Source organism: Chanodichthys erythropterus, chromosome 12, assembly GCF_024489055.1.
Source record: "Chanodichthys erythropterus isolate Z2021 chromosome 12, ASM2448905v1, whole genome shotgun sequence".
NCBI classification, from domain to species: Eukaryota; Metazoa; Chordata; class Actinopteri; order Cypriniformes; family Xenocyprididae; genus Chanodichthys; species Chanodichthys erythropterus.
In genome coordinates, this window is record NC_090232.1 from 51,180,282 (window position 1) to 51,206,042 (window position 25,761).

Here is a 25,761-nt window from a genome sequence, read left to right on the forward strand (position 1 = left end):
GATGAGCAATTTCATATATATATATATTATATTGACATATTGAAATCCTACATAAAATTTGAATTTGAGTTCCAGAAGACGCAGTAAGTTCAAGTGAACGTCATTTATCAGATTAGCCTCATTTAAACTGATTTTTACACCACAGTAGAGTTGATGTGGTTAGAGAGACAGAAGGGGAAGGAAATTATAACATCAGTTGTTGATGCCACATCGTTCACTCAGTACGGAAGAGAACGACAGTAGCGTTTGTCACACAGAGTTTGATCTTTTATTTTAGCGAAACTCTTGTCAAAGTTGATCATGTGGGACGTTCTGCTGCTCTTTTCCAGCATCTGTACAGGTGAGTTTGAGACTCTGAGCTCTTTTACACACAGTTTGACATGATCTCTTGATTATCACATGATCATCAGACTCATATCAATGATATTTGTAAGTTATTATTCTGGCCTGCTGATGTCTCTTGCTCACACATAACAGCTCTATATAATGATATTTGTGTTTCAGCTGTTGTTGTAGGAGCTCCAGTTACAGTTAAAGGACACAGAGGAGAGAGAGTTGAGATCAGATGCTCATATAAACCTGGATATGAATTAAATTCAAAGTTTTTTTGTAGAGGGGAGTGTTTATTGTTAAATAAAAACATCATGGTTAAATCAGGATCTCCAGCTCAAGACGAGAGATTCTCTCTGACTGACGACACGACCAACAGAGTTTTCACCGTCACCATCACTGATCTGAGAACAGAGGATGAAGGACAATACCGGTGTGCTGTGGAGAGGACTTTAATTTCTGATTTGTCTTTAACTGATCTCTATTCAGAAATTTTGTTGCAGGTTAAACAGGGTAAGTGATTATATTTATTACAAGTGAAGCTATAGACCACAGAACAAATGAATATTAATGTGTTTTAAATTAAATTCAGTGTCATTGACTTTAAGTTGATTTTTCCTGTCATCCATCAGAATCAAAGACCGATGAGGTTTCAACCATCAGCCCTTTCTCCAAAACACCATCACATTTCAGTACAGCAGATCTGAATCCACAATCCACCGATATGAACCCCACAGATCATCATGTCTCAGCAGGTCAGTTCATCTATCTAAAGCTATCATTCTTCTTTCTTGTATATTGTGCATCTAACTGTACTTGAATATTTCAATACACGTTAGATCAGGGATGGGCAACTGGCGGCCCGCCATCTCTTTAAATGTGGCCCACTGAACTACTCAGGTGATCAATTTAAAATAATTTGAAAAGTAAGTAATGGAAAGATTGCCTTCAGCTTATGATGTTACTACTAAATCAAACCAAGAGAGGTCGCTATTTCTAGGTGATCCCCATATTAATTACAGCGTAGAATGTGAATATGTGCTAATGTTAGTTTACTAAAATGACCCAAAATTTACCAACCGTGCCAAACAGTAGGCTACAGTACTGCTAGATTGCGAGTGATGTCGCCACTCAGGATCGGTCACCTGTCTGTTGACTGGCTGCCAGTTTTCTCCGTAGCTTACTAAACATGATATTTGAGCAACGTGAACACAAATTAATCATACAATTAAAAGTCTCAAGTCTCGATTTATTTATAAAGCACATTAATAATTAAAAGAAACTGATAATCCTCCATAACGCAGTCACTATTTACACCGCATTTCGTGTGTAAACTATTGCGTTACTAAGGCAACGACTGCAGAGCTCCGTTTTCATCCTTCAGTGGAAAACGTCTCAGGTTACGTATGTAACCATGGTTCCCTGTTCTCAGGGAACCAGACTCTGCATTTGACAGAACGCATTGGGGAACCGTCACGTGACCCAGGTGTCGAAAGCACTATCCAACAACTCCAATTCCTATTGGCCTGCGACAGCCTATGACGTCATACGGCGTGACCCGGATGTATAAAGGGAGCGCCTGGAGAGACAGTCTCTATCTTTTTCGTCTTGAGGGACTGTTCTGAAGGCAGGCAACCTGAAGCATGGCAAAGGAACGCAGAGTCTCGTTCCCTGTTCTCAGGGAACCATGGTCACATGCGTAACCTGAGACGTTCCCTTTCGGAAGGGAACTCCACTCTGCGTGTGACAGAACGCATTGGGGAGCGATATACCCACGCCGCCATGCTGGAGGGGAGTGCCTGCCAAAAATATGGCTGAGGCAAAGGCCTCAAAGCAGTTCTCAAACTGCCCAGCAACTCCCCCTCGGGTCACACCAGGCTGTCAGTGACAGCATTCCCTTTGGCCAACAGCCCAAGCTGAACTTCCCAAAGGCTTCTATCTTTCTCTTCTAGCAAATAGAGCCTAGAGAAAACGCTAAGGCGTCTAGAACCCAATTTTCTTGTAGGAAAAGTGGTCCTTTTAAGGGAATGTGGCCAAGGAACCAAAGGGAACCTCGGCCAGTCACTCATGAGCGGAGCAGGGTCACCCTCATTGCCACCAGGGAGGCCGACCTGGTCTTCTCAGGGAACAGACTCAGTTCAGGCCAACCCTGTCTGAATACAGAACCTCTAAAACGCATTCCTCAGGAAGATAGTAGGTAAAAGTGACTGCAGAAAGGCAGAAACCAGCTCAGACCCACGCGTAGAGACGGGCATCCTGGAGAGCAGAACTCAGCTGAGTGCTATGAACCCTCATATCGAGGGGAGATAATCCGCTCACCTAGGATCTACCCAGTGCTTAATTAACGCATTGAGGAGGCCGTGTGCTGAAAACCCTGAAAAGGGGAGCACAAACCAGCCTGGGGCTGACGCTAAAGACAGGGCCTGATCAAGGCCGAACCATCATAATCAGCTTAGGGAGCTAAGCACTATTACAAACCCCAAGGGGAAGCGCAGAGCTCACCTTACAGGTAGACTATGCCAAGAGCACATACTCATGGAGGCCCGAGAGGGGCTACAACATGACAACAGTTCTATATACATAAAGACAGAAGTAAACTTCAGAAAGAGGCCTGTTTCTGGTAAAGCCATTCTGAACATCTGTCTAAGCCGGCAGCAGACAGACAACTTCCATGGCAGCAACAGAAAGCTGCACAGTGCTCTTATGATAATCCACCCAACACAATCCAACGAGCAGTGTACTCAGTAAAAGCACCTTTTACTCTTTAAGCAAGAGGAGTACAGCGTACGCCAACACGTATTAAGGAAGGCCTGGAAGGCCTATAACCTCAACAGACACATGGCATCAGCTCGTGGCAGTGTTTAGGTCCCCTGATAAACAGCCCGCAAAAGAGGGGGTTGAATCTACCACTTGGGCCCCTGGCCAACGGAAGTGTATAGAAATAGTTCTCAGAGAGAAATACACCTAAACAAACACTAGTGTATCCAAAAAAGGCAGCCCGCAGGCTTAGCATCCTTCAGGACACATGGCGTAAGTCTCGTGGCCGTTTCCAGGAGCACAAAGATCCAACCTAAGCGCTAGGTGGCTCTTAGCTCAACTAGAATCATCGACTCAGAGGCAACAATAGGTTAAACCAAACCTCAGTAAGGTTTCACTACTGACATCTCATCCAGAGCCGCACAGAAAAACACAATCTGTGCCAACGTGCAAACTAAAAAGGAGGCCTGAAGTGGCCTGCCGATTCAGTGACACGTGGCTTCAGTTCGTGAATTTCCAGGGAACCAAGCTTACAGGGAACCAGCTCTAACCCACTAACTATGGGAAGCCAACTGCTACCTGTGCTAGACTACACTTTCCAAACAGGCAAAGTACCCTAAGTTCTTGTGACTAAGGGGAGCCAATACAACCAACATGGTCTAAGGGAGGCTAATTAAGCCTACTATCTCAAACAAACATGCTGCAGGGCCTGAAGCAGTGTAATATGAAAACAGTATGTGAGCAAACTGATATCCATTAAACAGCCAATATGAAATTATTGCAAACTAGAAGGAGGCTGAACAATCCAGCCTACAATCACCGTTATATGCAATATAGCTGATAAACAGATAACTGAAAGCGAGCTGACAGATACAAACTTTTCTCAAAAAGTGATCTAGCTACCCTGAGTATGCAATCCGACAGGCGATGCACTCGGTAACACGGGGAAAGGGTTCATCAAACACTTACATAGAGGCCGCTTTTCTTTCAAAAAGGGCCTGCTATATATAAGCGGGTGCCAACCTGTGGCAGCATATTAAGCTCACATACAAACTAAACATTCCAACAGGCAATGTACCCTAAACATGTGACTAAAGGGAACCAAACAAAGCCAACGTGGTCTAAGGGAGGCTATAAGGCCTACTAACTCAAACAAACACATGGCAGGGCCTGTGGTAGTGTACATATGTGAGCAAACCATGATCAGTTAATCAGCATTGCAGAAAACAACTGCTAACAATCTGAGTTATATGCAATATAACCACTAACAAGATCACCAGGGAGCTAAAATAGATACCAACTTTCCTCAAAAAGTGGTTCTAACTACCTTGAGTATGCAATCCAACAGGTGATGCACTCAGTGACACAAATACACCTCTTAACTGGGGAATATGTAGTCACCATCCTCTCAAATAGAGTCCGCTTTACAGCAAAAAGGGCCTACTATTAAGAGAACAGGTGCTAACCTGTGGCAGCATACGTAAGCTCACATATATATATGTAGGGAAAAAATCTAGAACTCAAAGTAACATAAAAACTTTGAAATACATGCTGTTTAAAAGGAAAAACTAATCTGTTCTAAGCCTAGAAGATGAAAGGCTAAAAACTAGCATTGTCCAATCAAACTTGATAAATACAGATATCAAGTGGCTCAGAGAAATTCATTCCCTTAGCATAAAAGTTGTAGGAAGTGGGGCCTAGCAAAAACCTGCATAACTTATCTACGCAAAGATAAGGGCCTACCACCTGAGAGTCAGCATCAGGGAGTCAAAACAGTCTACGACCTAGCTGTTAATCTCACAATTGCACCTACATAAGCAAGGGGATAATGGCTTACGGCCTAACAACTCCCTCAGGAGGATACCCGAAATAGGAACTATACAACCTAATCAGGGATAGTAAACATAAGGTTATGTAAATAACAGACCAAACCTAGCTCTAGCCTAGCCGCTAAGCTACGGGCCTTCTTACAAGGCCACAAGCCTAGTGAAGCCCGGGCTTCACCTCCAAATCTCATGGATAAGAGAAAGAAAGTGAAGCTCACAAGCAAACAATGTCAGGCGGCCAATTAATGCCGACCGAAACATATACATATTAGCTTAACTTCAGTTTGCCAAAAAAACCCTAATTTTCCTGACTACATGCTCAGAAAACTATACAGGAAATAAGGTTTTATTTTAAATGAATAAAATATAGACCCTCCTGCGGCTCAAAAACCAAAAACTCCTAATGCTCCTTTTTACATAAAAGGATGGAATCTAAGGTTCTTTAAACTTAAAGATCCTCTTACTATCAAACAGAAACAGCGGGCTGATAGAAACAATGACTATAGGCCCAGCCATCAGTCTGACCATAAGAAGCATCGGAGCATGACATATGCTTATATATATCTATCTATATCTATATCTATCTATATCTATATCTATATCTATCTATATCTATATCTATATCTATCTATATCTATATCTATATCTATATATATATATATATATATATATACACAGGAGGTGGAAGAAGAAGAGGAGAGGGTAGCTATAAATCGCCCTATATAGCTGGGAGATCGATTACAAACGCAACAGTGTTTACAATCGATCAACCGTCTCACTCGCTCTTCCTTCTCCTCCCGTCTGTCTGGGTTCAGATACAAATCTGAATGGCTAGGGTTTTTTCCATTCCTCACCGATCTCAAACGCGGAGATCAGAACGGAATGGAAAGTATGGAAGCTGCCGTATCAATGGACAGAAAGGAACCGCTCACTGAACCGTCCGTGCGGCCCCTTTCTTAACGCGCCCTCCCGGCAGCCGCAGCCCGCCGAGAAGCGCGTCCCAAACACACAGCAGCTCGCATACACCCGCCAGAGGAGCGCTCGCCGCCGGACGCGATGACGTCAAACACGAACGTCATTGTCATCCGGGTGCTCTCGCCAGCCCCAGGGAAGTTAAGAGAATAAAACTTTCTCAAACTTCCCAACGAGCTCATCTGTGAGCCCTATGATTGCAGCCACCGCTAAGCCTTAGCAAAAACTGGGGCCAGAACCACCAGGCAGAGATGCAGACAGCTCTTCCCTCGGGAAGAGTGCCAAACGAGTAAAAACGGTATGCGTGCTCCTCTCCAGACAGAAAATGCTCAGAAAAATATGTATATCAAGTGTCAAACCCTGGGACACGGACAAACACACTCTCATGAACGTTTGTAAGGTATATATAGAAAACCCTACCGGAGTCTTTTGGTATAGATGCAATCAGACAGAACAGGACCGAAAGACGAAAAAGATGTCTCTCCAGGCGCTCCCTTTATACATCCGGGTCGCGGCCTATGACGTCGGCCAATAGGAATTGGAGTTGTTGGATAGTGCTTTCGACACCTGGGTCACGTGATGGTTCCCCAATGCGTTCTGTCAAACGCAGAGTGGAGTTCCCTTTAGAAAGGGAACCGGCCGCTCGGAACGGAATGGAACGGTAAAGCAAAGAGAACGGTTTTACCCCATGGCGGAAAAGCGGCTAACGAGAAGTGTGAAAGATACACATATCCTACACATGTGACATCAGAGTTGCACCATTTCAAAGGTAAAATGCACAGTCAGCAAAACCATTTTTGCCAAATGAATGGCAGGAATGTATGCACTTAATTATGTTCTTATACATTTTTTTAAAATAGTATTTTCATAGTAGGATGTGGTTTATGGTAATGCCATATGGAACAACTATTTTAATATAAACACTTTTTAACGAGGCTGAGTTGAAAATGTTCTTTAGGCTTCTTATCAAAAATAGACTGTACATTTGTTGCAAATTTACAGAAAATGCCATTGAGATGTTAATATTGTTAATCAAGAAGTTAAAGGTATAGTTCACCCAAAAAATACAAATTCTGACATTATTTACTCACCCTCAGGTTGATCCATACCTGTATAAATTTATTTGTTCTGTTCAACACAAAAGAAGATATTCTGAAGAATGTGGGAAACTGAACAGTTCTGGGGCACCAATGACTTCCATAGTATTAGTCCCAAAGCAACCTGGTTACAAACATTCTTCAAAATATCTTCTTTGTTCAACAGAACAAATTTTTTACAGATTTGGAACAACTTGAGGGTGAGTAAATGATGACAGAATTTTCTTTTTTGGATGAACTATCCCTTTAATATTGCTTGTCAACTGAAAACTAAGTTTCACCATTTGTACTACAGTTCATAAAATCTTTAAAAACAAATGACATTAATTATACATTGATTTCCCTTAATAAAAAGTAAATTGAGTAGGACGGTGTAAAAGGTGCGAGTGTGGATTAGTAATCTGGCCCCTTGGCATCAAGGAGAAAAAATGTTGGCCCTCGTCACTATCGAAGTTGCCCATCCCTGTGTTAGATGATTCCCTTTGAGGTCAAATGTGTGTTAAAGGTGAATGTCTTTACTGTACATGCAGGCGCTGAAAACTACTTCTGTGTTGAAGATTGAAGGTTCACTAGAGGTTTTCTCCAGCGGGAATGAAGAGATTACAAACAGTATCATTTTTATCCAGTCAGACGCCTGCATCACACCTCAACAACCAGCCGAAAGTCTCTATGGTTTACCTCACACTGACCAATCACAGTCACACCCACTCGACCAATCAGGTGACAGATCCAGAGTGTGATTATTATGCCAATATGAAGTTGTTTCACAGGACAGAACTGATCTACGTGACAGCAACACATCCACTAAACATTTGCAAAACGCTGAATTTCCTATTTCAGCTCACTAGCCTGTTTTTGTAACATTTCTGTTCCCTTATTGCCTAAGTTAAATCACAACACAGTGTATCATTTCGTAATAATAAAAATTTAAACCTTAATGCTATGTATGGAATGATTGATCACTCTGTAACTCAGTGTTGTTTTAATTCTTCTACATCGGATTTGGTACATTTTTTAAATGACAGTTTTCTCTAATATTGACATTGTGTCACCGGTGAAAACTGAGGAAAACAGCTTCCGATCTCTGGATTTACCAAACACTTAGAAAACACTTGTTCATCAATTGAGTGCATTATTTACTCCCCCCTGCATATGTCATGTGCGAAGCTCTGTACTTTCAGTGAAAAGGGTGTGAAAAGTTGATAATCTAGCAACAAAGTCTTTAATTTATTTTAAAGAAAAAGCCTCTTCCTATGACAATAAACACAGGAAGTGAACAGACACATCAAAAGTTGTCCAATTCCTAAAATACGATACAATAATCACATGGTTGAAACATTTATACAGTGTATTTAACATGAGTAAACCTTCATTTAATAAACCTTCATATTTAATTTCAAGCAGTAGTGCACCAACAACATTCAAACAGCAACAAGACTGGAGTGCTGTGTAAAATACACACATTGTACATACTGTGTAAATGTCACACGCTATACCTCCTTTAATGAAATGGATCATTCCTTCCTACATCTCTCTCTGCATCAGGTCAAACACTGTATAATAATGTTTGGTGAATTGGTAAACCACAGACGTCATGTAGAGCTGATGTGGTTAGAGAGACAGAAGGGGAAGGAAATGTTCATTTCAGTTTCTGATGCAACAAGTTGTTCACTCAGAAGATCACGAGAGTAAAGTTTGTCACACAGAGTTTGGTGTTTTATTTTAGAGAAACTCTTGTCAAAGTTGATCATGTGGGACGTTCTGCTGCTCTTTTCCAGCATCTGTACAGGTGAGTTTGAGACTCTGAGCTCTTTTACACACAGTTTGACATGATCTCTTGATTATCACATGATCATCAGACTCATATCAATGATATTTGTAAGTTATTATTCTGGCCTGCTGATGTCTCTTGCTCACACATAACAGCTCTATATAATGATATTTGTGTTTCAGCTGTTGTTGTAGGAGCTCCAGATACAGTTAAAGGACACAGAGGAGAGAGAGTTATGATCAAATGCTCATATGAACCTGGATATGAATCATATTCAAAGTATTTTTGTAAAGGCAAGTGTACAATTAGAAATAAAATCATCATGGTTAAATCAGGATCTAAAGCTAAAGACGAGAGATTCTCTCTGACTGACGACAAGAAGAAGAGAGTTTTCACCGTCACCATCACTGATCTGAGAACAGAGGATGCAGGACAATACTGGTGTGCTGTGGAGAGGAGTTTACCTTTAGCTGATCTCTATTCAGAGATTTTGCTGAAGGTTAATCAGGGTAAGTGATTCATTTTGATATCTGTAACAGAAATGATGTAGAGTGAGTGAACAGTTAGTCATTAAGTCATCTTGTAAGTTGACTCATATTGTACTGTTGATCGTCTGCTTAGACTCGAGTGTGATGAGTGTAAAATACTATTACAGACTGTGTGTTACAGTGATTTTACTGTGTTTAAAGGGTTTTCTTTGGCACAACATGAAACGGAGATTAAAACAGAGTGAATAAAAGATTATATGCATTTTTAAGTTGAATTCAGTGTCAGTGTTTTAAGTCGATCTTTTCTGTGATCCTTCAGATAAAAAGACCACTGAAGTTTCAACCATCAGCCCTTTTTCAAAAACACAGTCGTCTTTCAGCACAACAGATCTGAATCTACAATCAGGTCAGTTCATCTGTCTGTCGCTCTATATGACTCTGATTTCTTGAATATTGAACATCTAACTGTACTTTAATGTATTTAAATATGATAGATGATTCCTTTGAGATGAAATGTGTTAAAATCTGAAGATTCGGTCCACAGGCATTTGCTCCTTTCTTAAAAATGTACAAATTGTGTAGGATAAGAAAGTGTTTTTACAAGAACATAAAATGTAAATGTGGGGTTTGTTTATGTGTTCATATTCATGATGCATGAGCGTCTTGTTCACTCACCACTGGTGTTTCTCTCTGTCAGTCACTCAAACTGAAAGTGAAACAGCAAGAACAGAAAATACTACAGTTGAACTCCATCAGCCAACCACTAGTAAGCTCAAACTACACTACCCATGATGCAACGGCTCCCTCTTTGATCACATGATCACTCTTTTGAACGGAAATTGCTTTGAACATTTGAGACACACACTGATTTGGTTAATTTGGTTTTTTGGTTGAATCATAGAAAGAAGTGTTTTCCTCTGAAGAGTCGAGGTTTACCAGTGCAGTTTCACTTCAGTTACACAATAATGACAATAATACACAATAATAATAACATAGATTGTTGTTATTCATGTAACAGCACAATCATAATCAGTATTGTGTTATATATATATATATATATATAATTTAATGTCATGTGTTTAGCGATGCGTTCAGACCTGGCTTCTGTTGCTGGCGGTCTGGGTTCGGTTCTGCTGGTTCTGACTCTGTTTTCTGGAACAATCCTCATCCTGAAAAAGAGGAAAAAGAAATGTGGGACAGGTGACAGTTTGTTCGTAATTAGTATTGTATAAGCTCTGTTTTAGTGTATGAATTGACTTAGTGTTTCTCTGTTTTCATTCATCTTTAGTTCAGCAAAATGTGCAGCACAATACAGAGGTGGGTGTTCAAATCTCTAACTGTAGAAGTTCAGAAATATGATTGTTTATCGATCTGTAGAGAGTATTATCTATATAAACTAGTAAATTATTGATTGTTTCTCAGACTGACGTCGCCGCGGTAACATCTACACCCAATCAGACGCCTGCATCACACCTCAACACCCACCCAGAACTCTCTACTGTTTACGCCACAGTAACCAAACAGCAGCATGATTCAAACCCCAGTCACACCCACTCGACCAATCAGGTGACAGATCCAGACTGTGATTATTATGCCAATGTAAAGTCACCTGACCCAACACAGGACAGCAGGAGAGAACTGATCTACGTGACAGCAGCACATCCACAAAACATCTCAACACATCCACAAATCATTTCAAGAAATGAGGGTGTGATATATTCAGTGATCAACAGTAAATAAAAAGTCTGTCAAAGTCTGTTAAAATCTATCATGAATCAATATTTTGAGACTTTTATGTACAAAACACAGTTTATAAGTTTATAATGTTCACTATGCTTCACCAATAAGATAAGCAGCTAACAACAAAATAAAATTGTGTGATTTTTTTTATGTAATTGATACACTTCTTTTACAGTTAAAGCATATAAAAAAGTCAACTTACCCTTCTTTTTAACCTGTTTAGCTCCAGTCCTGTATCCTCTGTGTGAAGTGATTCATGTCTCAGATTCAGGGTTGCCAGATCTGAGTAACAAAACTAACCCAATGACCCTGATCCAAACATCAGAACTCAAAACATGACTCTCCTGTACCTACAACAGATATTTCACACTCAATGTTATGCATTACACTAAAACACTGTATGTTCTCATCATCTTATACTGTTTTATCATTGATAGAATAAAAAATGGGTAAAAGTATTCCAAATATAATTTATGAAAGGTCAAACCTTCAACCTGCGGGGAAAAACGACACACTTGGCAACCCTGATCTGAGTGTATTTCAGAGAGCTGAGCTCCATCTCGCCCTCTACAGGTGATGAAAAACATTACACAGATAAAAAAAATCAAAACCTGACACTTAGAAGTCATATAATGGTCTGTGGTTGTATCTTCCATCAGGACCATGATCTAAAACAAACATCAAAACCAACACAAAAATGTGTCACTGAACACAAAACCAAGCTTCTGCCATGGCCATCCCAGTCCCCTGACCTGAACCCTAAAGAAAATGAGTGGAGTGAACTGAAAAGAAGGAGCACCAGCATGGAGGTGGAATCTGAAGGATCTGGAGAGATTCTGCATGAAGGAATGATCTCTGATCTCTCCTCAGGTGTTCTCTAAACTCATCAGGCATTATAGAAGACGAATCAGAAATGTTATCTTGGGAAAAGGAGGTTGAAAAAAGTATTGAATAAAAGGGTATGATTAATTGTGAGCAGTGTGTATTAGAGAAAAACATTTTCTCTCATAATGAGATTTTCCTCCCCATTTAAAATTCTTATTCTCCAATGAAAGTTGGATTTTTGTAGATTTTATAAATAAAAGATCAAAACTATTAACGATGCAGATTTATTTTCACAGCCTTCTTTGGTCATATTTACCAAGAGTATGAATAATTTTGAGCACGACTGTACATATATCTCTCTCTATATTATATTGATGTGGTACTTAAAATGTTTTACACAACAATACCTCAGACTATCCTTCCATTCCATACAGTAATCTGGGAATATGTGTGACATCAATGCATCCAACCACATTGGAAATCCTAAAGGAAATTTGAACTATGTTAGTTCCAGAAGACGCAGTAAGATCAAGTGAACGTCATTTATCAGATTAGCCTCATTTAAACTGATTTTTACACCACAGTAGAGTTGATGTGGTTAGAGAGACAGAAGGGGAAGGAAATTATAACATCAGTTGTTGATGCCACATCGTTCACTCAGTACGGAAGAGAACGACAGTATCGTTTGTCACACAGAGTTTGATCTTTTATTTTAGATAAGCTCTTATCAAAGTTGATCATGTGGGACGTTCTGCTGCTCTTTTCCAGCATCTGTACAGGTGAGTTTGAGACTCTGAGCTCTTTTACACAAAGTTTGACATGATCTCTTGATTTACTCTGTTATCACATGATCTATATAATCATTTCTGTTTCAGCTGTTGTTGTAGGGGCTCCAGATACAGTTACAGGACACAGAGGAGAGAGAGTTGAGATCAGATGCCCATATAAACCTGGATATGAATCAAATTCAAAGTATTTTTGTAAAGGGGACTGTCTCATCATTGGATTTAAAAACATCATGGTTGAATCAGGATCTCCAGCTCAAGACGAGAGATTCTCTCTGACTGACGACACGACCAACAGAGTTTTCACCGTCACCATCACTGATCTGAGAACAGAGGATAAAGGACTATACTGGTGTGTTGTGGAGAGGAGGACTTTAATTACTGATTTGTCTTTAACTGATCTCTATTCAGAGATTTTGTTGCAGGTTAAACAGGGTAAGTGATTATATTTATTACAAGTGAAGCTATAGACCACAGAACAAATGAATATTAATGTGTTTTAAATTAAATTCAGTGTCATTGACTTTAAGTTGATTTTTCCTGTCATCCATCAGAATCAAAGACCGATGAGGTTTCAACCATCAGCCCTTTCCCTAAAACACCATCACATTTCAGTACAGCAGATCTGAATCCACAATCCACCGATATGAACCCCACAGATCATCATGTCTCAGCAGGTCAGTTCATCTGTCTAATGCTATCATTCTTCTTTTTTGTATATTGTGCATTTCTATACATGTTACTGTAGATGATTCCCTTTGAGGTCAAATGTGTGTTAAAGGTGAATGTCTTTACTGTACATGCAGGCGCTGAAAACTACTTCTGTGTTGAAGATTGAAGGTTCACTAAAGGTTTTCTCCAGCGGGAATGAAGAGATTACAAACAGTATCATTTTTATCCAGTCAGACGCCTACATCACACCTCAACAACCAGCCAAAAGTACCTACATTTTATGTCACAGTAACCAATCACAGCCTGATTCAAATCACAGTCACACCCACTCAACCAATCAGGTGACAGATCCAGACTGTGATTATTATGCCAATATGAAGTCGCTTCACAGGACAGAACTGATCTACGTAACAGCAACACATCCACGAAACATTTGTAAAACACTGAATATTTCAGATCAGTAGCCTGTATTTTTAACGGTTCTGTTCCCTTATTGCCAAAGTTAAATCACAATACAGTGTATCATTCCGTAATAATAAAATTGTAAACCTTTATATTGTGTATGAAATTATTGATCACTCTGTAACTCAGTGTTGTTTTAATTCTTCTACATCAGATTTGGTACATTTTTTGCAATGACAGTTTTCTCTAATATTGACATTGTGGAACATGTGAAAAGACATTCTTTTCTGAGTTTTTCAGATCCAATGTCAACCATATACACCAATAACTACTTAACTATGTTTCAATGTCTAATGAGTATCAAATTTGATACAATCTTTGTTGTAGGCCACAAATCAAGTGTGTATTACTGAAAACTGAGGAAAACAGCTTCTGATCTCTGGACTTACTAAACTCTTGTGTGTTCTCTAAAAATTGCAACATTGCATTTCTAATCAACTCTTGATGAACATTAATAATATATTTTTTTAATTATGAATAATTTAGAGAGTAATTTAACCATACTGTATATCACTGTCTTTGGAGGGCTTTTGCCTTTCAAACACATTAAAATGTACAAATTTACAGCGTTTCATTTACATGTAATGCAGCTTTTTTGTCAGCTGAACCTGTTTTTTGACCTAATGTTTACTTGAAATAATTAAATAATTAAGTTCATGATTCTCTGATGCTGGTTAGTGGTCACATGACATGCAGGTAAGCAAATATAGTTTTTAATATGTTTTTAGTAATTTATTTTTGTATTTTATTTATTTATTTTTTTGACTTGATAGCTTTTCATTAAACTCATTAACACATGGCAGTTCCATCACAAAGCCCAGTCTGCATGTTGTTGAAAACAAAGAATGGATGGAATGTTTTCTTTTGCTTTTTTATATTGATTGTTATATCAGTGTGGTACAAGAATATCCTAAAAAAGTAGGTCAAAGTTAATCGAAATATATATGACCTAAAATGAGTGATCTAGACAGTCTCTCCAGAATTTAATCAAATAAATCAAGCAGACTTCACAATTTTCAGAGGAGCTTGCATTTTTTCTTAATTCCTGCACATTTTACCGTTACTGGTGCCGTCAAACAGCCTGGAGCCCTGCCGTGGTTCTTGAGGTCGGAAAAGTAACAACAATGTTAGAAGGAGAATGCTGTCTGTGGTGTATTTTTACTGCAAAACCACAAGAAATTATGCAAATATCACTACAAATTTCTTAGAAAAGCCACAGCAAATTCATTTTAGTCCTTCACAATTTGTATGTTATTATTAAAATATAACCTTATGTCCAATAAAGCTGTTCTTGTTTGCATATATTTCCTGACAAAAATGTTCACCCAAAAATGAAAATTCTGTCATTAATTACTCACCCTCATGTCGTTCCAAGACTTTCGTTCATCTTCAGAACACAAATGAAGTTCCCTTTCGATACTTCACTCGTACTGCGTATGGGGAAAAGTCTCCCTTTTTCCCCGTTACTGAAGCCTTTTTCAATAATGCAGTGTAACTGCACCGTCATTGGTTCACTCATAGACAAGTTGTTGAACCAATGATGGCACGGCATAGCTGCGCGACCTATGGCGACAGAGTGAGCGAACTTTCCCGCCGAAAGGGGCGGGGAAAGGGGCTATATAAGCAGGCGTTTCGCCATAGGATTTCAGTCCTTTCTCCTTCAGCGACGACAACATTTCTCTTAGCTGATCTCCGTTTGAAGCTCGCCGCCGGGGAAAAGAAGCTCTCGCCTCCATCTGAAGAGGCCCTCGCAGCAGATCCAGCTGAGCTCGCTGGTCGGAGACAGCGCTGGTGCCCTCGCAGATCTGCCCAGAGCGCCATCCTCGAGATGCCTGACAACCAGCCTGGTTGTGCTTGAGCGCCATCTCTGGCTCAATCTGACGGAAATTAAAGATCTGAATAAGACGGCCTTCCTGGACGCCCCGGTCTCCCCTTCCGGTCTTTTTGGGCCAGCGGAAGAGGGCTTCACCGAGCGATTCACTGCGGCACAGAAATCATCTCAGGCCATGAGACATTTCCTGCTCAAACGCTCCAGCTCTGCGTCTGCTTCGAGCCGCCCCAGGCCTGCGCCGGCTCAGTAGAGCAAGCCCGCTCCCTCTATCTCTCAAGCAGCGCCGCCTAAGGAGCATCGTCAGCGCCTTCGCCCTGCAAAGCGCCAGACTTCTTTTCCAAGAGGCCAGGGACCCCGGCCCAAGATTGTGCTGAACCCGGTGACTCCGAAGTCGTCCTGATCTGCCAGGAAGGAAGAAGATTGGGGAATGTCTCGTTGCGACCGGACCACCCCAAAACTCTGGTCATGGGAGAAATGCTGTGTTCAAGCTGGGCCCACAGATGTTGTGCCCACACAAAACGCTGTTTTCACGGCGAACAAATTTTTACCTCCTCAAAAAGAGAGCAAATTTCCTCTTCCGCTCTTCTCGATGTACGGCCCCCTACCCGGCGGCCTGTCATCAGACACCATTCAACCCCTCGCCACCCGGGCCGAGGCCTGGCAGGCCATCCCCGGAGTGTCAAGTTGGGTCTTAGGGATCATTACGCAGGGCTACTCGCTCCAGTTCGCACGAAGGCCCCCACAATTCGGCGGGGTGCTTCAAACCTCAGTGAATTCCCGAGGTCATGGCTTTGCTGAAGAAAGGAGCTATAGAGATAGTCTCCCCCTCAAAGAGTTGGGCTTTTACAGCCATTATTTTCTGGTCCCCAAAAAGGATGGCGGTCTCAGACCCATCCTAGATCTCAAACTTTTGAATCGCTCCCTCATGAGACGGAAGTTCATAATGCTGACGCTGAAGCAGATCCTCGCACAGATTTGTCACAAGGACTGGTTCTTCTCACTGGATCTGAAAGATGCATACTTTCACATCCAGATAGCCCCCCAGCACAGACGATTCTTGAGATTCGCATTCGAGGGGGTGGCATACCAATATACGGTTCTGCCCTTCGGGCTGTCTCTGGCTCCCTGCACCTTTACCAAGAGCATGAACGCGGCGCTTTCCCCTCTGAGACAAATGGGAATCCGGGTTCTGAATTATCTCGATGATGGGCTCATATTGGCCCATTCGAGAGTCGAGCTGGAACACCACAGATCCGTGCTCCTCAGCCATTTACAATGCCTGGGTCTCAGGGTCAACCTGGCCAAAAGCTTGCTGCTCCCCAGCCAACGTATATCGTTCCTGGGGGCAGTTTTCGACTCAGTCTGCATGACGGCAGTGGTCTCGCCAGAGAGCACTCTGGCAATTCAGGCTTTGTTCTTGACGGAGGCCGCAAGCTGCTATCTTCCTCTTAAGCTTTTCCAAAGGCTGTTAGGGCTTCTTTGGATGCGGCCTCTGCAGTACTGGCTGAAGTTCCAGGTCCCTCCACACGCTTGGCGGCATGGCCGCTCGTGTCTCAAGGTCAATCAGGCCTGTCTTTCAGCCCTGAAATCTTGGATGAACCCTGCTTGGTTCAATCTCGGAGTACCCCTACAGGCGGTATCACTTTCGCATTGGATACTCGATGCTATTAACCTCTGTTACTCCTTCATGGACGTTGAATGTCCCATAGGAATCAGGGCCCATTCCACTAGAGGAATGGCTTCCTCCTGGGCCTGGTCCAATGGAATTTCCATTAAAGACATCTGTGAGGCGGCCGGCTGGTCTTCGCCGTCCACTTTTGTCACGTTCTATCATTTGGACGTTTCAACCTTACAAGCTCGGGTCCTCTCGGTGTGACCAGGCGGCCTCTTTCGAGCTCCGCTTCATGCCAATTCAGGAGTTATCTCCTCTTGTAGTGTAACAAGGGTTAACGGCGGCTTCGGCCTTCTTACTTGTTCTCATGGTCCCCTCTCGGTGTACAAAACAAGTTGTCGTTCCCTGCCGTGGCACGACGCGGTTGAATTCGTTCCCCATACACAGTACGAGTGAAGTATCGAAAGGGAACGTACTCGGTTACTAACGTAACCTCGGTTCCCTGAGATACGGAACGAGTACTGTGTTACTTGCCGTGCCACGAGGCTGCGGCTTTAGTGTTGTCGCTTCTGTCGATATGGCCTGAAATCCTATGGCAAAACGCCTGCTTATATAGTCCCTTTAAAAAAGGGAGACTTTTCCCCATACGCAGTACTTGTTCCGTATCTCAGGGAACCGAGGTTACGTTTGTAACCGAGTACGATCTTAAGGTATATGACTCATCCATAGACAGCATTTTTGGGTGCACTAACCCTTTAACATTATGATATATTTTATTTACCCTCAATTTTTGCTCTCTGGAATGGATCATTCCTTCCTACATCTCTCTCTGCATCAGGTCAAACACTGTTTAATAACGTTTGGTGAATTGGTAAACCACATACGTCATGTAGAGCTGATGTGGTTAGAGAGACAGAAGGGGAAGGAAATGTTCATTTCCGTTTCTGATGCAACAAGTTGTTCACTCAGATCACGAGAGTAACGTTTATCACACAGAGTTTGGTCTTTTATTTTAGCAAAACGCTTGTCAAGGTTGATCATGTGGGACGTTCTGCTGCTCTTTTCCAGCATCTGTACAGGTGAGTTTGAGACTGAGCTCTTTTACACACAGTTTGACATGATCTCATAACAGCTCTATATAATGATATTTGTGTTTCAGCTGTTGTTGTAGGAGCTCGAGTTACAGTTACAGGACACAGAGGAGAGAGAGTTGAGATCAGATGCTCATATAAACCTGGATATGAATCAAATTCAAAGTATTTTTGTAAAGGAGAGTTTACGATTGGAAATAGAAACATCATGGTTAAATCAGGATCTCCAGCTAAAGATGAGAGATTCTCTCTGACTGACGACAAGAAGAACAGAGTTTTCACCGTCACCATACTGGTGTGCTGTGGAGAGGATGATTTATAATGTCTATTCAGAGATTTTGTTGCTGATTAAAGAGGGTAAGTGATTCATTTTGATATCTGTAATAAAAATGTCCAGTTAGTGTGTCCAGTTAGTCATTAAGGCCCAATCCGAATTCTATTTTATACCCCTTCCCCTTGCCCCTTGAAACAGAGTGTCAAGGGGTAGGGCTGAAAATATTCCCCTAAGAAATGGGACACCACTACCAGACTGTTACACGTCATCATAAGTCATCGCTAGCTCCTACGTCATAGATGCGCCGATGTTTATCACACACTTCTAAAGGCCAATTCACACCGCACCGACAACACTAGTCTGTTGGAGTTTGTTGGATCGGTGTGATACCCCTGTTGGCGTTGGTCGGAGTCGGTTTTCACCCGACTGAACATGTTTAATCAGCGTTTGTCGGGTCGTGGAATGTCTGCGCGGTGTGAACAGTTTTCCAACAGACGGCAACAAACTCTGACGTAATCTGACCTGGCCACGAACCGTTGCCATGAGGATGAGGCAAGTCCCCTGCAAAGACAGCCGTTTAATCGTGCCCGCGCCTCACACACAACAAAGTACTGGAAACCTGACATCGCAGCTTGTTCATTATAAAAAATAAAATACTGTTAAAAGAGCAGCAAGAGCAGCTGCTCCACTTCACCGAAAGAGAGAGGTAACGTTAACCACTATGAGAGCAACGCAGGTTTACCTTCAGTTTCGTTTTTAATAATTTGTTTTGGCTTGTTTAGCTGCATGGTTGTATATGCTTATGGGTTTCGTTGATAAAAAGGGTCACGCTAAATAAAATTGTTTGTTGGTGCGGTGTGAATTGGCCTTTTAAGATGCCATCGATAGCTGTAGTGATCTCTGTTGCTTGGGCGACAGCTATTTTTTTGCATTTGTCTTCAGTTCTTCGCATAAGACAAAGGAGACGAGCCTGCGTGTTTCCTCAGGAGTCCCTGGTTGATACAGAACATACAATACTGATGAATAAGCACGCAAACTGAATGCACTTTTTGTTTATTTCATGTAACGTACACGTATTTATGGACGTAACCACAACAAAACAATACATTAATCAGGCATGCGGCAAAAAGACATGTTAGCTGCCACCGGATTTGAATTTATGTTGTCAAATCAACGCGGGTTTCAATAAAATATAAAAAAATATGTTGTAGAACTATCATAAAGTAAAAAACATTAGCGAACTGTTTTCATAGCGATTTTAACAAATCTGTTTTCGGAGAACATAACCGTATACATAAACACAACATTAAAGGCAACATAAAACAAGTGATTATTTAAAAATAATATATATATATATATATATATATATATATATATATATATATATATATATATATACTTACATTTATGGGTCTCTCTGCTCGCTTGGTCGGCCATGTTGGAAATTTATCATACCCCTTCATCTGAAGTGTGGTCCCGAAAAATCTTCGTTTGAAGGGCTACCTGGCCCTTCCCCCTACCCCTTCCCCTCCAACCAAATGAGAATTGGGACACCCCTACCCCTTCACATGAACGCGAGAAACAAAGGGGAAGGGGCAAGGGGAAGGGGTAAGGGGAAGGGGTAAGGGGTATAATTGGGATTGGGCCTAAGTCATCTTGTAAGTTGACTCATATTGTACTGTTGATCGTCTGCTTAGACTCGAGTGTGATGAGTGTAAAATACTATTACAGGCTGTGTGTTACAGTGATTTTACTGTGGTTAAAGGGTTTTCTTTGGCACAACATGAAACGGAGATTAAAACAGAGTGAATAAAAGATTATATGCATTTTTAAGTTGAATTCAGTGTCAGTGTTTTAAGTCGATCTTTTCTGTGATCCTTCAGATAAAAAGACCACTGAAGTTTCAACCATCAGCCCTTTTTCAAAAACACAGTCGTCTTTCAGCACAACAGATCTGAATCTACAATCAGGTCAGTTCATCTGTCTGTCGCTCTATATGACTCTGATTTCTTGAATTTTGAATCTAAATATCTAAATCTAAATGTACTTAATGTATTTAAATATGTTAGATGATTCCTTTGAGATGAAATGTGTGTTAAAATCTGAAGATTCAGTCCACAGGCGTTTGCTTCTTTCATAAAAATGTACAAATTGTGTAGAATAAGAAAGTGTTTTTACAAGAACATAAAATGTAAATGTGGGGTTTGTTTATGTGTTCATGATCATGATGCATGAGCGTCTTGTTCACTCACCACTGGTGTTTCTCTCTGTCAGTCACTCAAACTGAAAGTGAAACAGCAAGAACAGAAAATACTACAGTTGAACTCCATCAGCCAACCACTAGTAAGCTCAAACTACACTACCCATGATGCAACGCCTCCCTCTTTGATCACATGATCACTCTTTTGAACGGAAATTGCTTTGAACATTTGAGACACACACTGATTTGGTTAATTTGGTTTGACATCAATCATAGACAGAAGTGTTTTCCTCTGAAGAGTCGAGGTTTACCAGTGCAGTTTCACTTCAGTTACACAATAATAAGAATATATTGCCATGTTTTATAGCACAATGATGAAAATGATTTCAGTTATAAGATTGTTGTTATTCATGTAACAGTAAAATCATAATCTGTATTGTGTTATATATTTATATAAATCAATCATGTGTTCAGACCTGGCTTCTGTTGCTGGCGGTCTGGGTTCGGTTCTGCTGGTTCTGACTCTGTGTTCTGGAACAATCCTCATCCTGAAAAAGAGGAAAAGGAAATGTGGGACAGGTAAGAGTTTGTTTGTAATTATTATTATTATATAAGTCCTGTTTTAGTGTATGAATTGACTTAGTGCTTATCTGTTTTCATTCAGCTTTAGTTCAGCAAAATGTGCAGCACAATACAGAGGTGGGTGTTCAAATCTCTGCCTGTAGAAGATCAGAAATATGATTGTTTATCGATCAGTAGAGAGTATTATCTATGTTATTAATTGTTTTCAGACTGACCGCATATATGAAGTAATTCCAAACAGTGATGTCGCTGTGGTAACATCTTCATCCAATCAGATGCCTGCATCACACCTCAGCAACCGCCCAGAACTCTCTACTGTTTACGTCACAGTAACCAATCAGCAGCCTGATTCAAACCTCAGTCACACCCACTCGACCAATCAGGTGACAGATCCAGACTGTGATTATTATGCTGCCTTCACGCTACCTTGTAGTTACCGGAATCTTGAAATGACAACACGTGATGTTATATTCGGAGCTGTTCGTCCTTTTTGTCCTTGTAGTGGGAATGATGTGTTTCTTTGGCGCCACTATCAACACCTTAACAAAGACTATAGAATAGCACAAAATATGTCATTCGTATTGTTTTGAATGGGAGAAAATGCAAAGCGCAATATGGCGAAATAAATCCCGCCTTCTAAATAAGAGCCAATCACTGACTGGTAAAGTCACATCACTGCAGCGGCCGTTAGAAACTCCGGTTTCTATAGAAACAGTCAGATGCCTGCCTCCGAAATGAAGCTGAAGAGATGCACATTTAGGTCTGTGGATGCACATTAGCTTGATCCAGCCTAAAAAATTCATTTTTTTATCATGCTTCGAGCGTTTGGAAACAAAATTTATGAGCCAGTTGTTGTCAGATTTCATTGGATATTTCAAATGTGAAATTTAATTGAAAACTTGGCAAACAGCTTTGGAGAAATGTTTCCCCATTCAGAGAGATAGGAGCTGCACTTGAATGGCCGAGAGGCGTCTCAAAGATGGCCGCAGAGTGAAATGACTTGTCTTAATGGGACTTTGGCCTAAATTAATCTACATGTGGTACAGCGGCCATGTGGTACATGTGGGAGCTTTCAGAAAGCTTCCAGTTTACAAGCTGTAATTACGATCTCTACGAGGACGTGAACGCTTTTTACAAGCTAGAATCTCGTAACTACAGGAATTACAAGGCCCCTTTATGCCAATATAAAGTCACCTGACCCAACACAGGTGATCTATGTGACAGCAAGATATGCTTTCTAACTGATGTAAACATTACCATTATTAGGTAACATACTGTACCTTAAAGAGTGATTTCTGTCAGATTTAACCCATAAAACATTGTTACATTGGGATCAGTCATTCCATCTCCCTCCGTGATAAAGTGAGGGCAGGGAGGAATGCACGGTCTAAAGTTCTTCTGTTGTTTTTCACTCACCATTTCTGATTATATATATATATATATATATATATATATATATATATATATGGCGATGCAACACGAGTTCCCTCAAAAGGGAATTAGTATTGTAGTAATTAAATATTCACTTTGTTGTCACCAAAGCTCTCTCTGTTTTTTTGTCCATCATTTAACCGTTATGCTGCATCATTAGTCTGAAATCAGTTTCATGAGGTACCTGTGTGAGTAAATGCTGCCTGCTAAGTCATTACCTGATAGGTCAGCAACGACTTTCAGATGCAGCTAGTGCCTTCAAGATTACTACAGAGTTGCAGGTAGGTGTGTTTCATTAAGGTTAGAGCTAAACTCTGCAGGAAAGTGATCTCGAGGTCCAGAGTTGCTTTAGATTGACACTTTTGCATCTGTGTTGTTAGGGACACTTACTGTCATGGTAATTATTTAAAAACACCTGTTTTGTATTGTAAATCCTTCTCTTTGTTTTTATGTAGAATGATTCTCCCAGGACAGGAACATATGCAGCTCTTGACCCGAAGTCAAGATCTTCTGATGTGTACAACACACTCACAGTAAGTAAAATATCATAAACTATACATGTGATAGAGTTTGTGCTTTCTAGAGTCAGGTAATCTGTCTAATAGTCAGTATGTCTTTCACATAGACTGTCCATCCCAGACCTGCTCTTCACCAGTCAGGCTCTATTGAATATGAGAATCCATGAGTGTGAGTTCCTCAATGTGATCTTCTCTTTATAATCAGTAAAGAAGAAAATATCCTTAATCTACCAGTCAATAAATTTTTAATTTTCTTTCAGTTACAACAGACAGTAATTTAGCTGTCAGTAATCAAATCATAAAAGTGAAATAATTATTTTGCCATTGTACTGTAGATATATTGTATGTGTTTTTTAATGTTTGTGTAAATGTTTCCCTTGTCTTATTTCTGTTGTAGCAGCGTCCAGTCGCAACATATGGGCAAGATAGTGGGATAGTCCTTCATGACTCATTCGCTGTTGGTCATCATCAAAAGAACTACTGCTGAACTTAGCTTACATTAGATTATATTTGATGGAAACACGATACAGCAGAAATCGATGCAATACAGTCAACAGAAAGTAGGTCCCTGCTACTCGCTCTTTCTACAAACAATCCACCACAGGAAATAGAGAAAACGGATATGATCACCAGTTCACACCTGACTGTGAACCAATAAGAACTAACAACAAATTAATGTTCTTCCACACATAGTAAGACACCACGTTAAGATGAAGCACAAGTTCATCTTTACTCAACTTTTTCACTATAGAGTTTGCATTCTGCAGTGAAGTGACTTTTGTAAAAGAGAGTAATGGATTGTGCTCATGTGTGACCATGTGATGAATGAGCAACCAAAAGGTGCATTCTGATTGACATGGTCCCTATGGAGTGTTCACTGCTCCCTGAGCACTGAATATCCATTATCAAAAGCCTGGGACAAACTAACCCAACGGTCAGCTGAGAGGCAACAACACAGTCAGCTTTCATTGCAACTACTTTTTTGACATTGGCTTGGTGTGTCCCAGGCTAAAGAAAAGCAACAGATTATCATATAACACAAATATTGTAATTTACTTTGCTTAAAAATGTAAAATATACAAATACATACACACACATGAATCTAATAAATATAATAAAAACCTAAATGCTTATTATATGCTTGTTTGACTAATACAGCTATTGATTGATTAATTATAGATTTACTGTAAGCTTTACTGTAATTGTCATGCAATTTTAAAATAAATTATGATTTGGTTAACTATCTAAATGTGTTCTTTATCCATTCTCTTAAAGGGGACATAAAACATACACAATTTCTGCCAATCTCATGTTAATCTTGAATAGTATAGAGTAGTATTGCATCCTTCATATCTCGGAAAAGTTTTTAGGTTAATCAGATTTATAAAAGACAGATACACTGTACCACTTAATTCTGAAAACAGTCAAGTTCTTTAGGAAGCTGAACAAGATTATCTTTCCCTCACAACCAAAAACACACTTCTTTGGTGACTGTTATTTCATTGTCAAAAACAAAATGACAAATCTTTCTCAAGTATGTCCTGTGTAGCGCTGCCGCTGTGCACTGTGTGGCGCTCATTTCCGGGAGAAGTGCCCGTACAAGGAATTTTCTTTCCCATTCACAGCCACATGGTAAAAACTCCTGAGGTAAATAAAATAAACTAAGAAATGACAGAGCCTCAGCTGATTCTCAACCGTTTTACTTTGTCATTATAATACAGAATACGCAAATGAGAAAATCTGAAGATCTTTCCCCAAACCCGACGGGACCCGACGGATTTGGTCGGGTTCTGGCTTAATTTCTATCATTTTACAAGGGCTTGGGCTGGGCTCGGGCTTGCCTGGTAAATGAGCGATTAGCGTGAGAAAGATGCGAAAATGGATGCTGAGGTGGTGCAATGGAGGCTTGCCTCTGGCGATTAAAGTTTGGTTGCACCAGCAACTAAAGCAAAGTCTGAGGTGTGGAAAAGTTTTGACCATGTGCATAATTGTTACAATAGCCGGTTAGGAGCATAAACACGCACGGCGAGGAGGATAGAAGTATAACTTTCTTTAATAAATCCACAAGGAGAGTAATCCACAAACAGGTACAACAGGAAGATAACCACACTATACATGAACAATACCGGACAATACTAGACAAGAAACACAGGGCTTATATACACAGAAACACAAGGGGGTGATTGGACACAGCTGAATGTGATGATGAAGGTGATCAGTAACCATGGTGATCAACTAGTGGTGGGAAATGGAACAACAACAAGTCCAAAACTGAGTGCACATGTAACAATAATGAGAATAATGAGCCAGTGGGTTGAATGCAAAAAAATGTGAAATGCAAAAAATGTGACATTCTGTTAAAGTATGAAAACAAAATGATCATCGCTGATATAATTTCCATAATTTTGTGATTCTGCGATTGCTGAATTTATTACAACTAGACTTTGCCCTTTTTTAGGAAGAGCAAGCTTTGTTTCTTAATTGCTGCACATTTTAC

At 40.5% G+C, this 25,761-nt stretch overlaps 3 protein-coding genes across 7 annotated transcripts; all 3 read left to right on the forward strand.

The window, feature by feature from the left end:
- The first annotated feature begins 221 nt into the window (after nt 1-221).
- LOC137031694 (CMRF35-like molecule 8) lies at nt 222-11,342 on the forward strand. Of its 3 annotated transcripts, none has more exons than XM_067402858.1 (11): nt 222-340; nt 505-843; nt 963-1,085; nt 7,513-8,771; nt 8,936-9,262; nt 9,561-9,647; nt 9,939-10,007; nt 10,325-10,441; nt 10,530-10,558; nt 10,664-10,949; nt 11,205-11,342. In XM_067402858.1, the coding sequence occupies exons 4-11, from the start codon at nt 8,732-8,734 to the stop codon at nt 11,318-11,320; spliced, it is 1,071 nt and encodes a 356-aa protein (XP_067258959.1). In that variant the 5' UTR covers nt 222-340; nt 505-843; nt 963-1,085; nt 7,513-8,731; the 3' UTR covers nt 11,321-11,342. The 3 variants fall into 3 exon arrangements, with proteins under 3 accessions (XP_067258959.1, XP_067258958.1, XP_067258960.1); XM_067402857.1 differs by having other exon boundaries at nt 10,325-10,432; nt 10,503-10,558; XM_067402859.1 differs by having other exon boundaries at nt 10,325-10,432.
- A 271-nt stretch (nt 11,343-11,613) lies between these two features.
- On the forward strand, nt 11,614-14,300 carry LOC137031702 (CMRF35-like molecule 3). The gene is made up of 5 exons (XM_067402874.1): nt 11,614-11,851; nt 12,523-12,585; nt 12,682-13,026; nt 13,146-13,268; nt 13,398-14,300. Exons 1-5 carry the CDS (start codon nt 11,614-11,616, stop codon nt 13,427-13,429), a joined length of 801 nt encoding a protein of 266 aa, XP_067258975.1. The 3' UTR covers nt 13,430-14,300.
- Nucleotides 14,301-18,124: 3,824 nt separating this feature from the next.
- On the forward strand, nt 18,125-24,501 carry LOC137031703 (uncharacterized). Of its 3 annotated transcripts, none has more exons than XM_067402875.1 (10): nt 18,125-18,247; nt 18,328-18,616; nt 20,417-20,503; nt 20,808-20,876; nt 21,208-21,312; nt 21,398-21,432; nt 21,525-21,698; nt 23,202-23,279; nt 23,372-23,433; nt 23,662-24,501. In XM_067402875.1, exons 2-9 carry the CDS (start codon nt 18,571-18,573, stop codon nt 23,429-23,431), a joined length of 654 nt encoding a protein of 217 aa, XP_067258976.1. In that variant the 5' UTR covers nt 18,125-18,247; nt 18,328-18,570; the 3' UTR covers nt 23,432-23,433; nt 23,662-24,501. The 3 variants fall into 3 exon arrangements, 2 of the variants coding, with proteins under 2 accessions (XP_067258976.1, XP_067258977.1); XM_067402876.1 differs by having other exon boundaries at nt 23,665-24,501; XR_010896599.1 differs by lacking the exon at nt 23,662-24,501 and having other exon boundaries at nt 21,525-23,279.
- The last annotated feature ends 1,260 nt before the right edge of the window (nt 24,502-25,761 follow it).

What these genes read in the sequence shown, in the direction of transcription:
- LOC137031694 (XM_067402857.1), top strand. Translation starts at nt 8,732, where the DNA reads ATGTGGGACGTTCTGCTGCTCTTTTCCAGCATCTGTACAG. An exon ending in CTTTTCCAGCATCTGTACAG is followed by an intron (nt 8,772 to 8,935) that starts GTGAGTTTGAGA and finishes TTTGTGTTTCAG; the next exon opens with CTGTTGTTGTAGGAGCTCCA. An exon ending in ACTCCATCAGCCAACCACTA is followed by an intron (nt 10,008 to 10,324) that starts GTAAGCTCAAAC and finishes TCATGTGTTTAG; the next exon opens with CGATGCGTTCAGACCTGGCT.
- LOC137031702 (XM_067402874.1), top strand. Translation starts at nt 11,614, where the DNA reads ATGGTCTGTGGTTGTATCTTCCATCAGGACCATGATCTAAAACAAACA. An exon ending in GATCTCTGATCTCTCCTCAG is followed by an intron (nt 11,852 to 12,522) that starts GTGTTCTCTAAA and finishes CTTTTATTTTAG; the next exon opens with ATAAGCTCTTATCAAAGTTG. An exon ending in TTTGTTGCAGGTTAAACAGG is followed by an intron (nt 13,027 to 13,145) that starts GTAAGTGATTAT and finishes GTCATCCATCAG; the next exon opens with AATCAAAGACCGATGAGGTT.
- LOC137031703 (XM_067402875.1), top strand. Translation starts at nt 18,571, where the DNA reads ATGATTTATAATGTCTATTCAGAGATTTTGTTGCTGATTAAAGAGG. An exon ending in TTTGTTGCTGATTAAAGAGG is followed by an intron (nt 18,617 to 20,416) that starts GTAAGTGATTCA and finishes GTGATCCTTCAG; the next exon opens with ATAAAAAGACCACTGAAGTT. An exon ending in GAAAAGGAAATGTGGGACAG is followed by an intron (nt 21,313 to 21,397) that starts GTAAGAGTTTGT and finishes GTTTTCATTCAG; the next exon opens with CTTTAGTTCAGCAAAATGTG.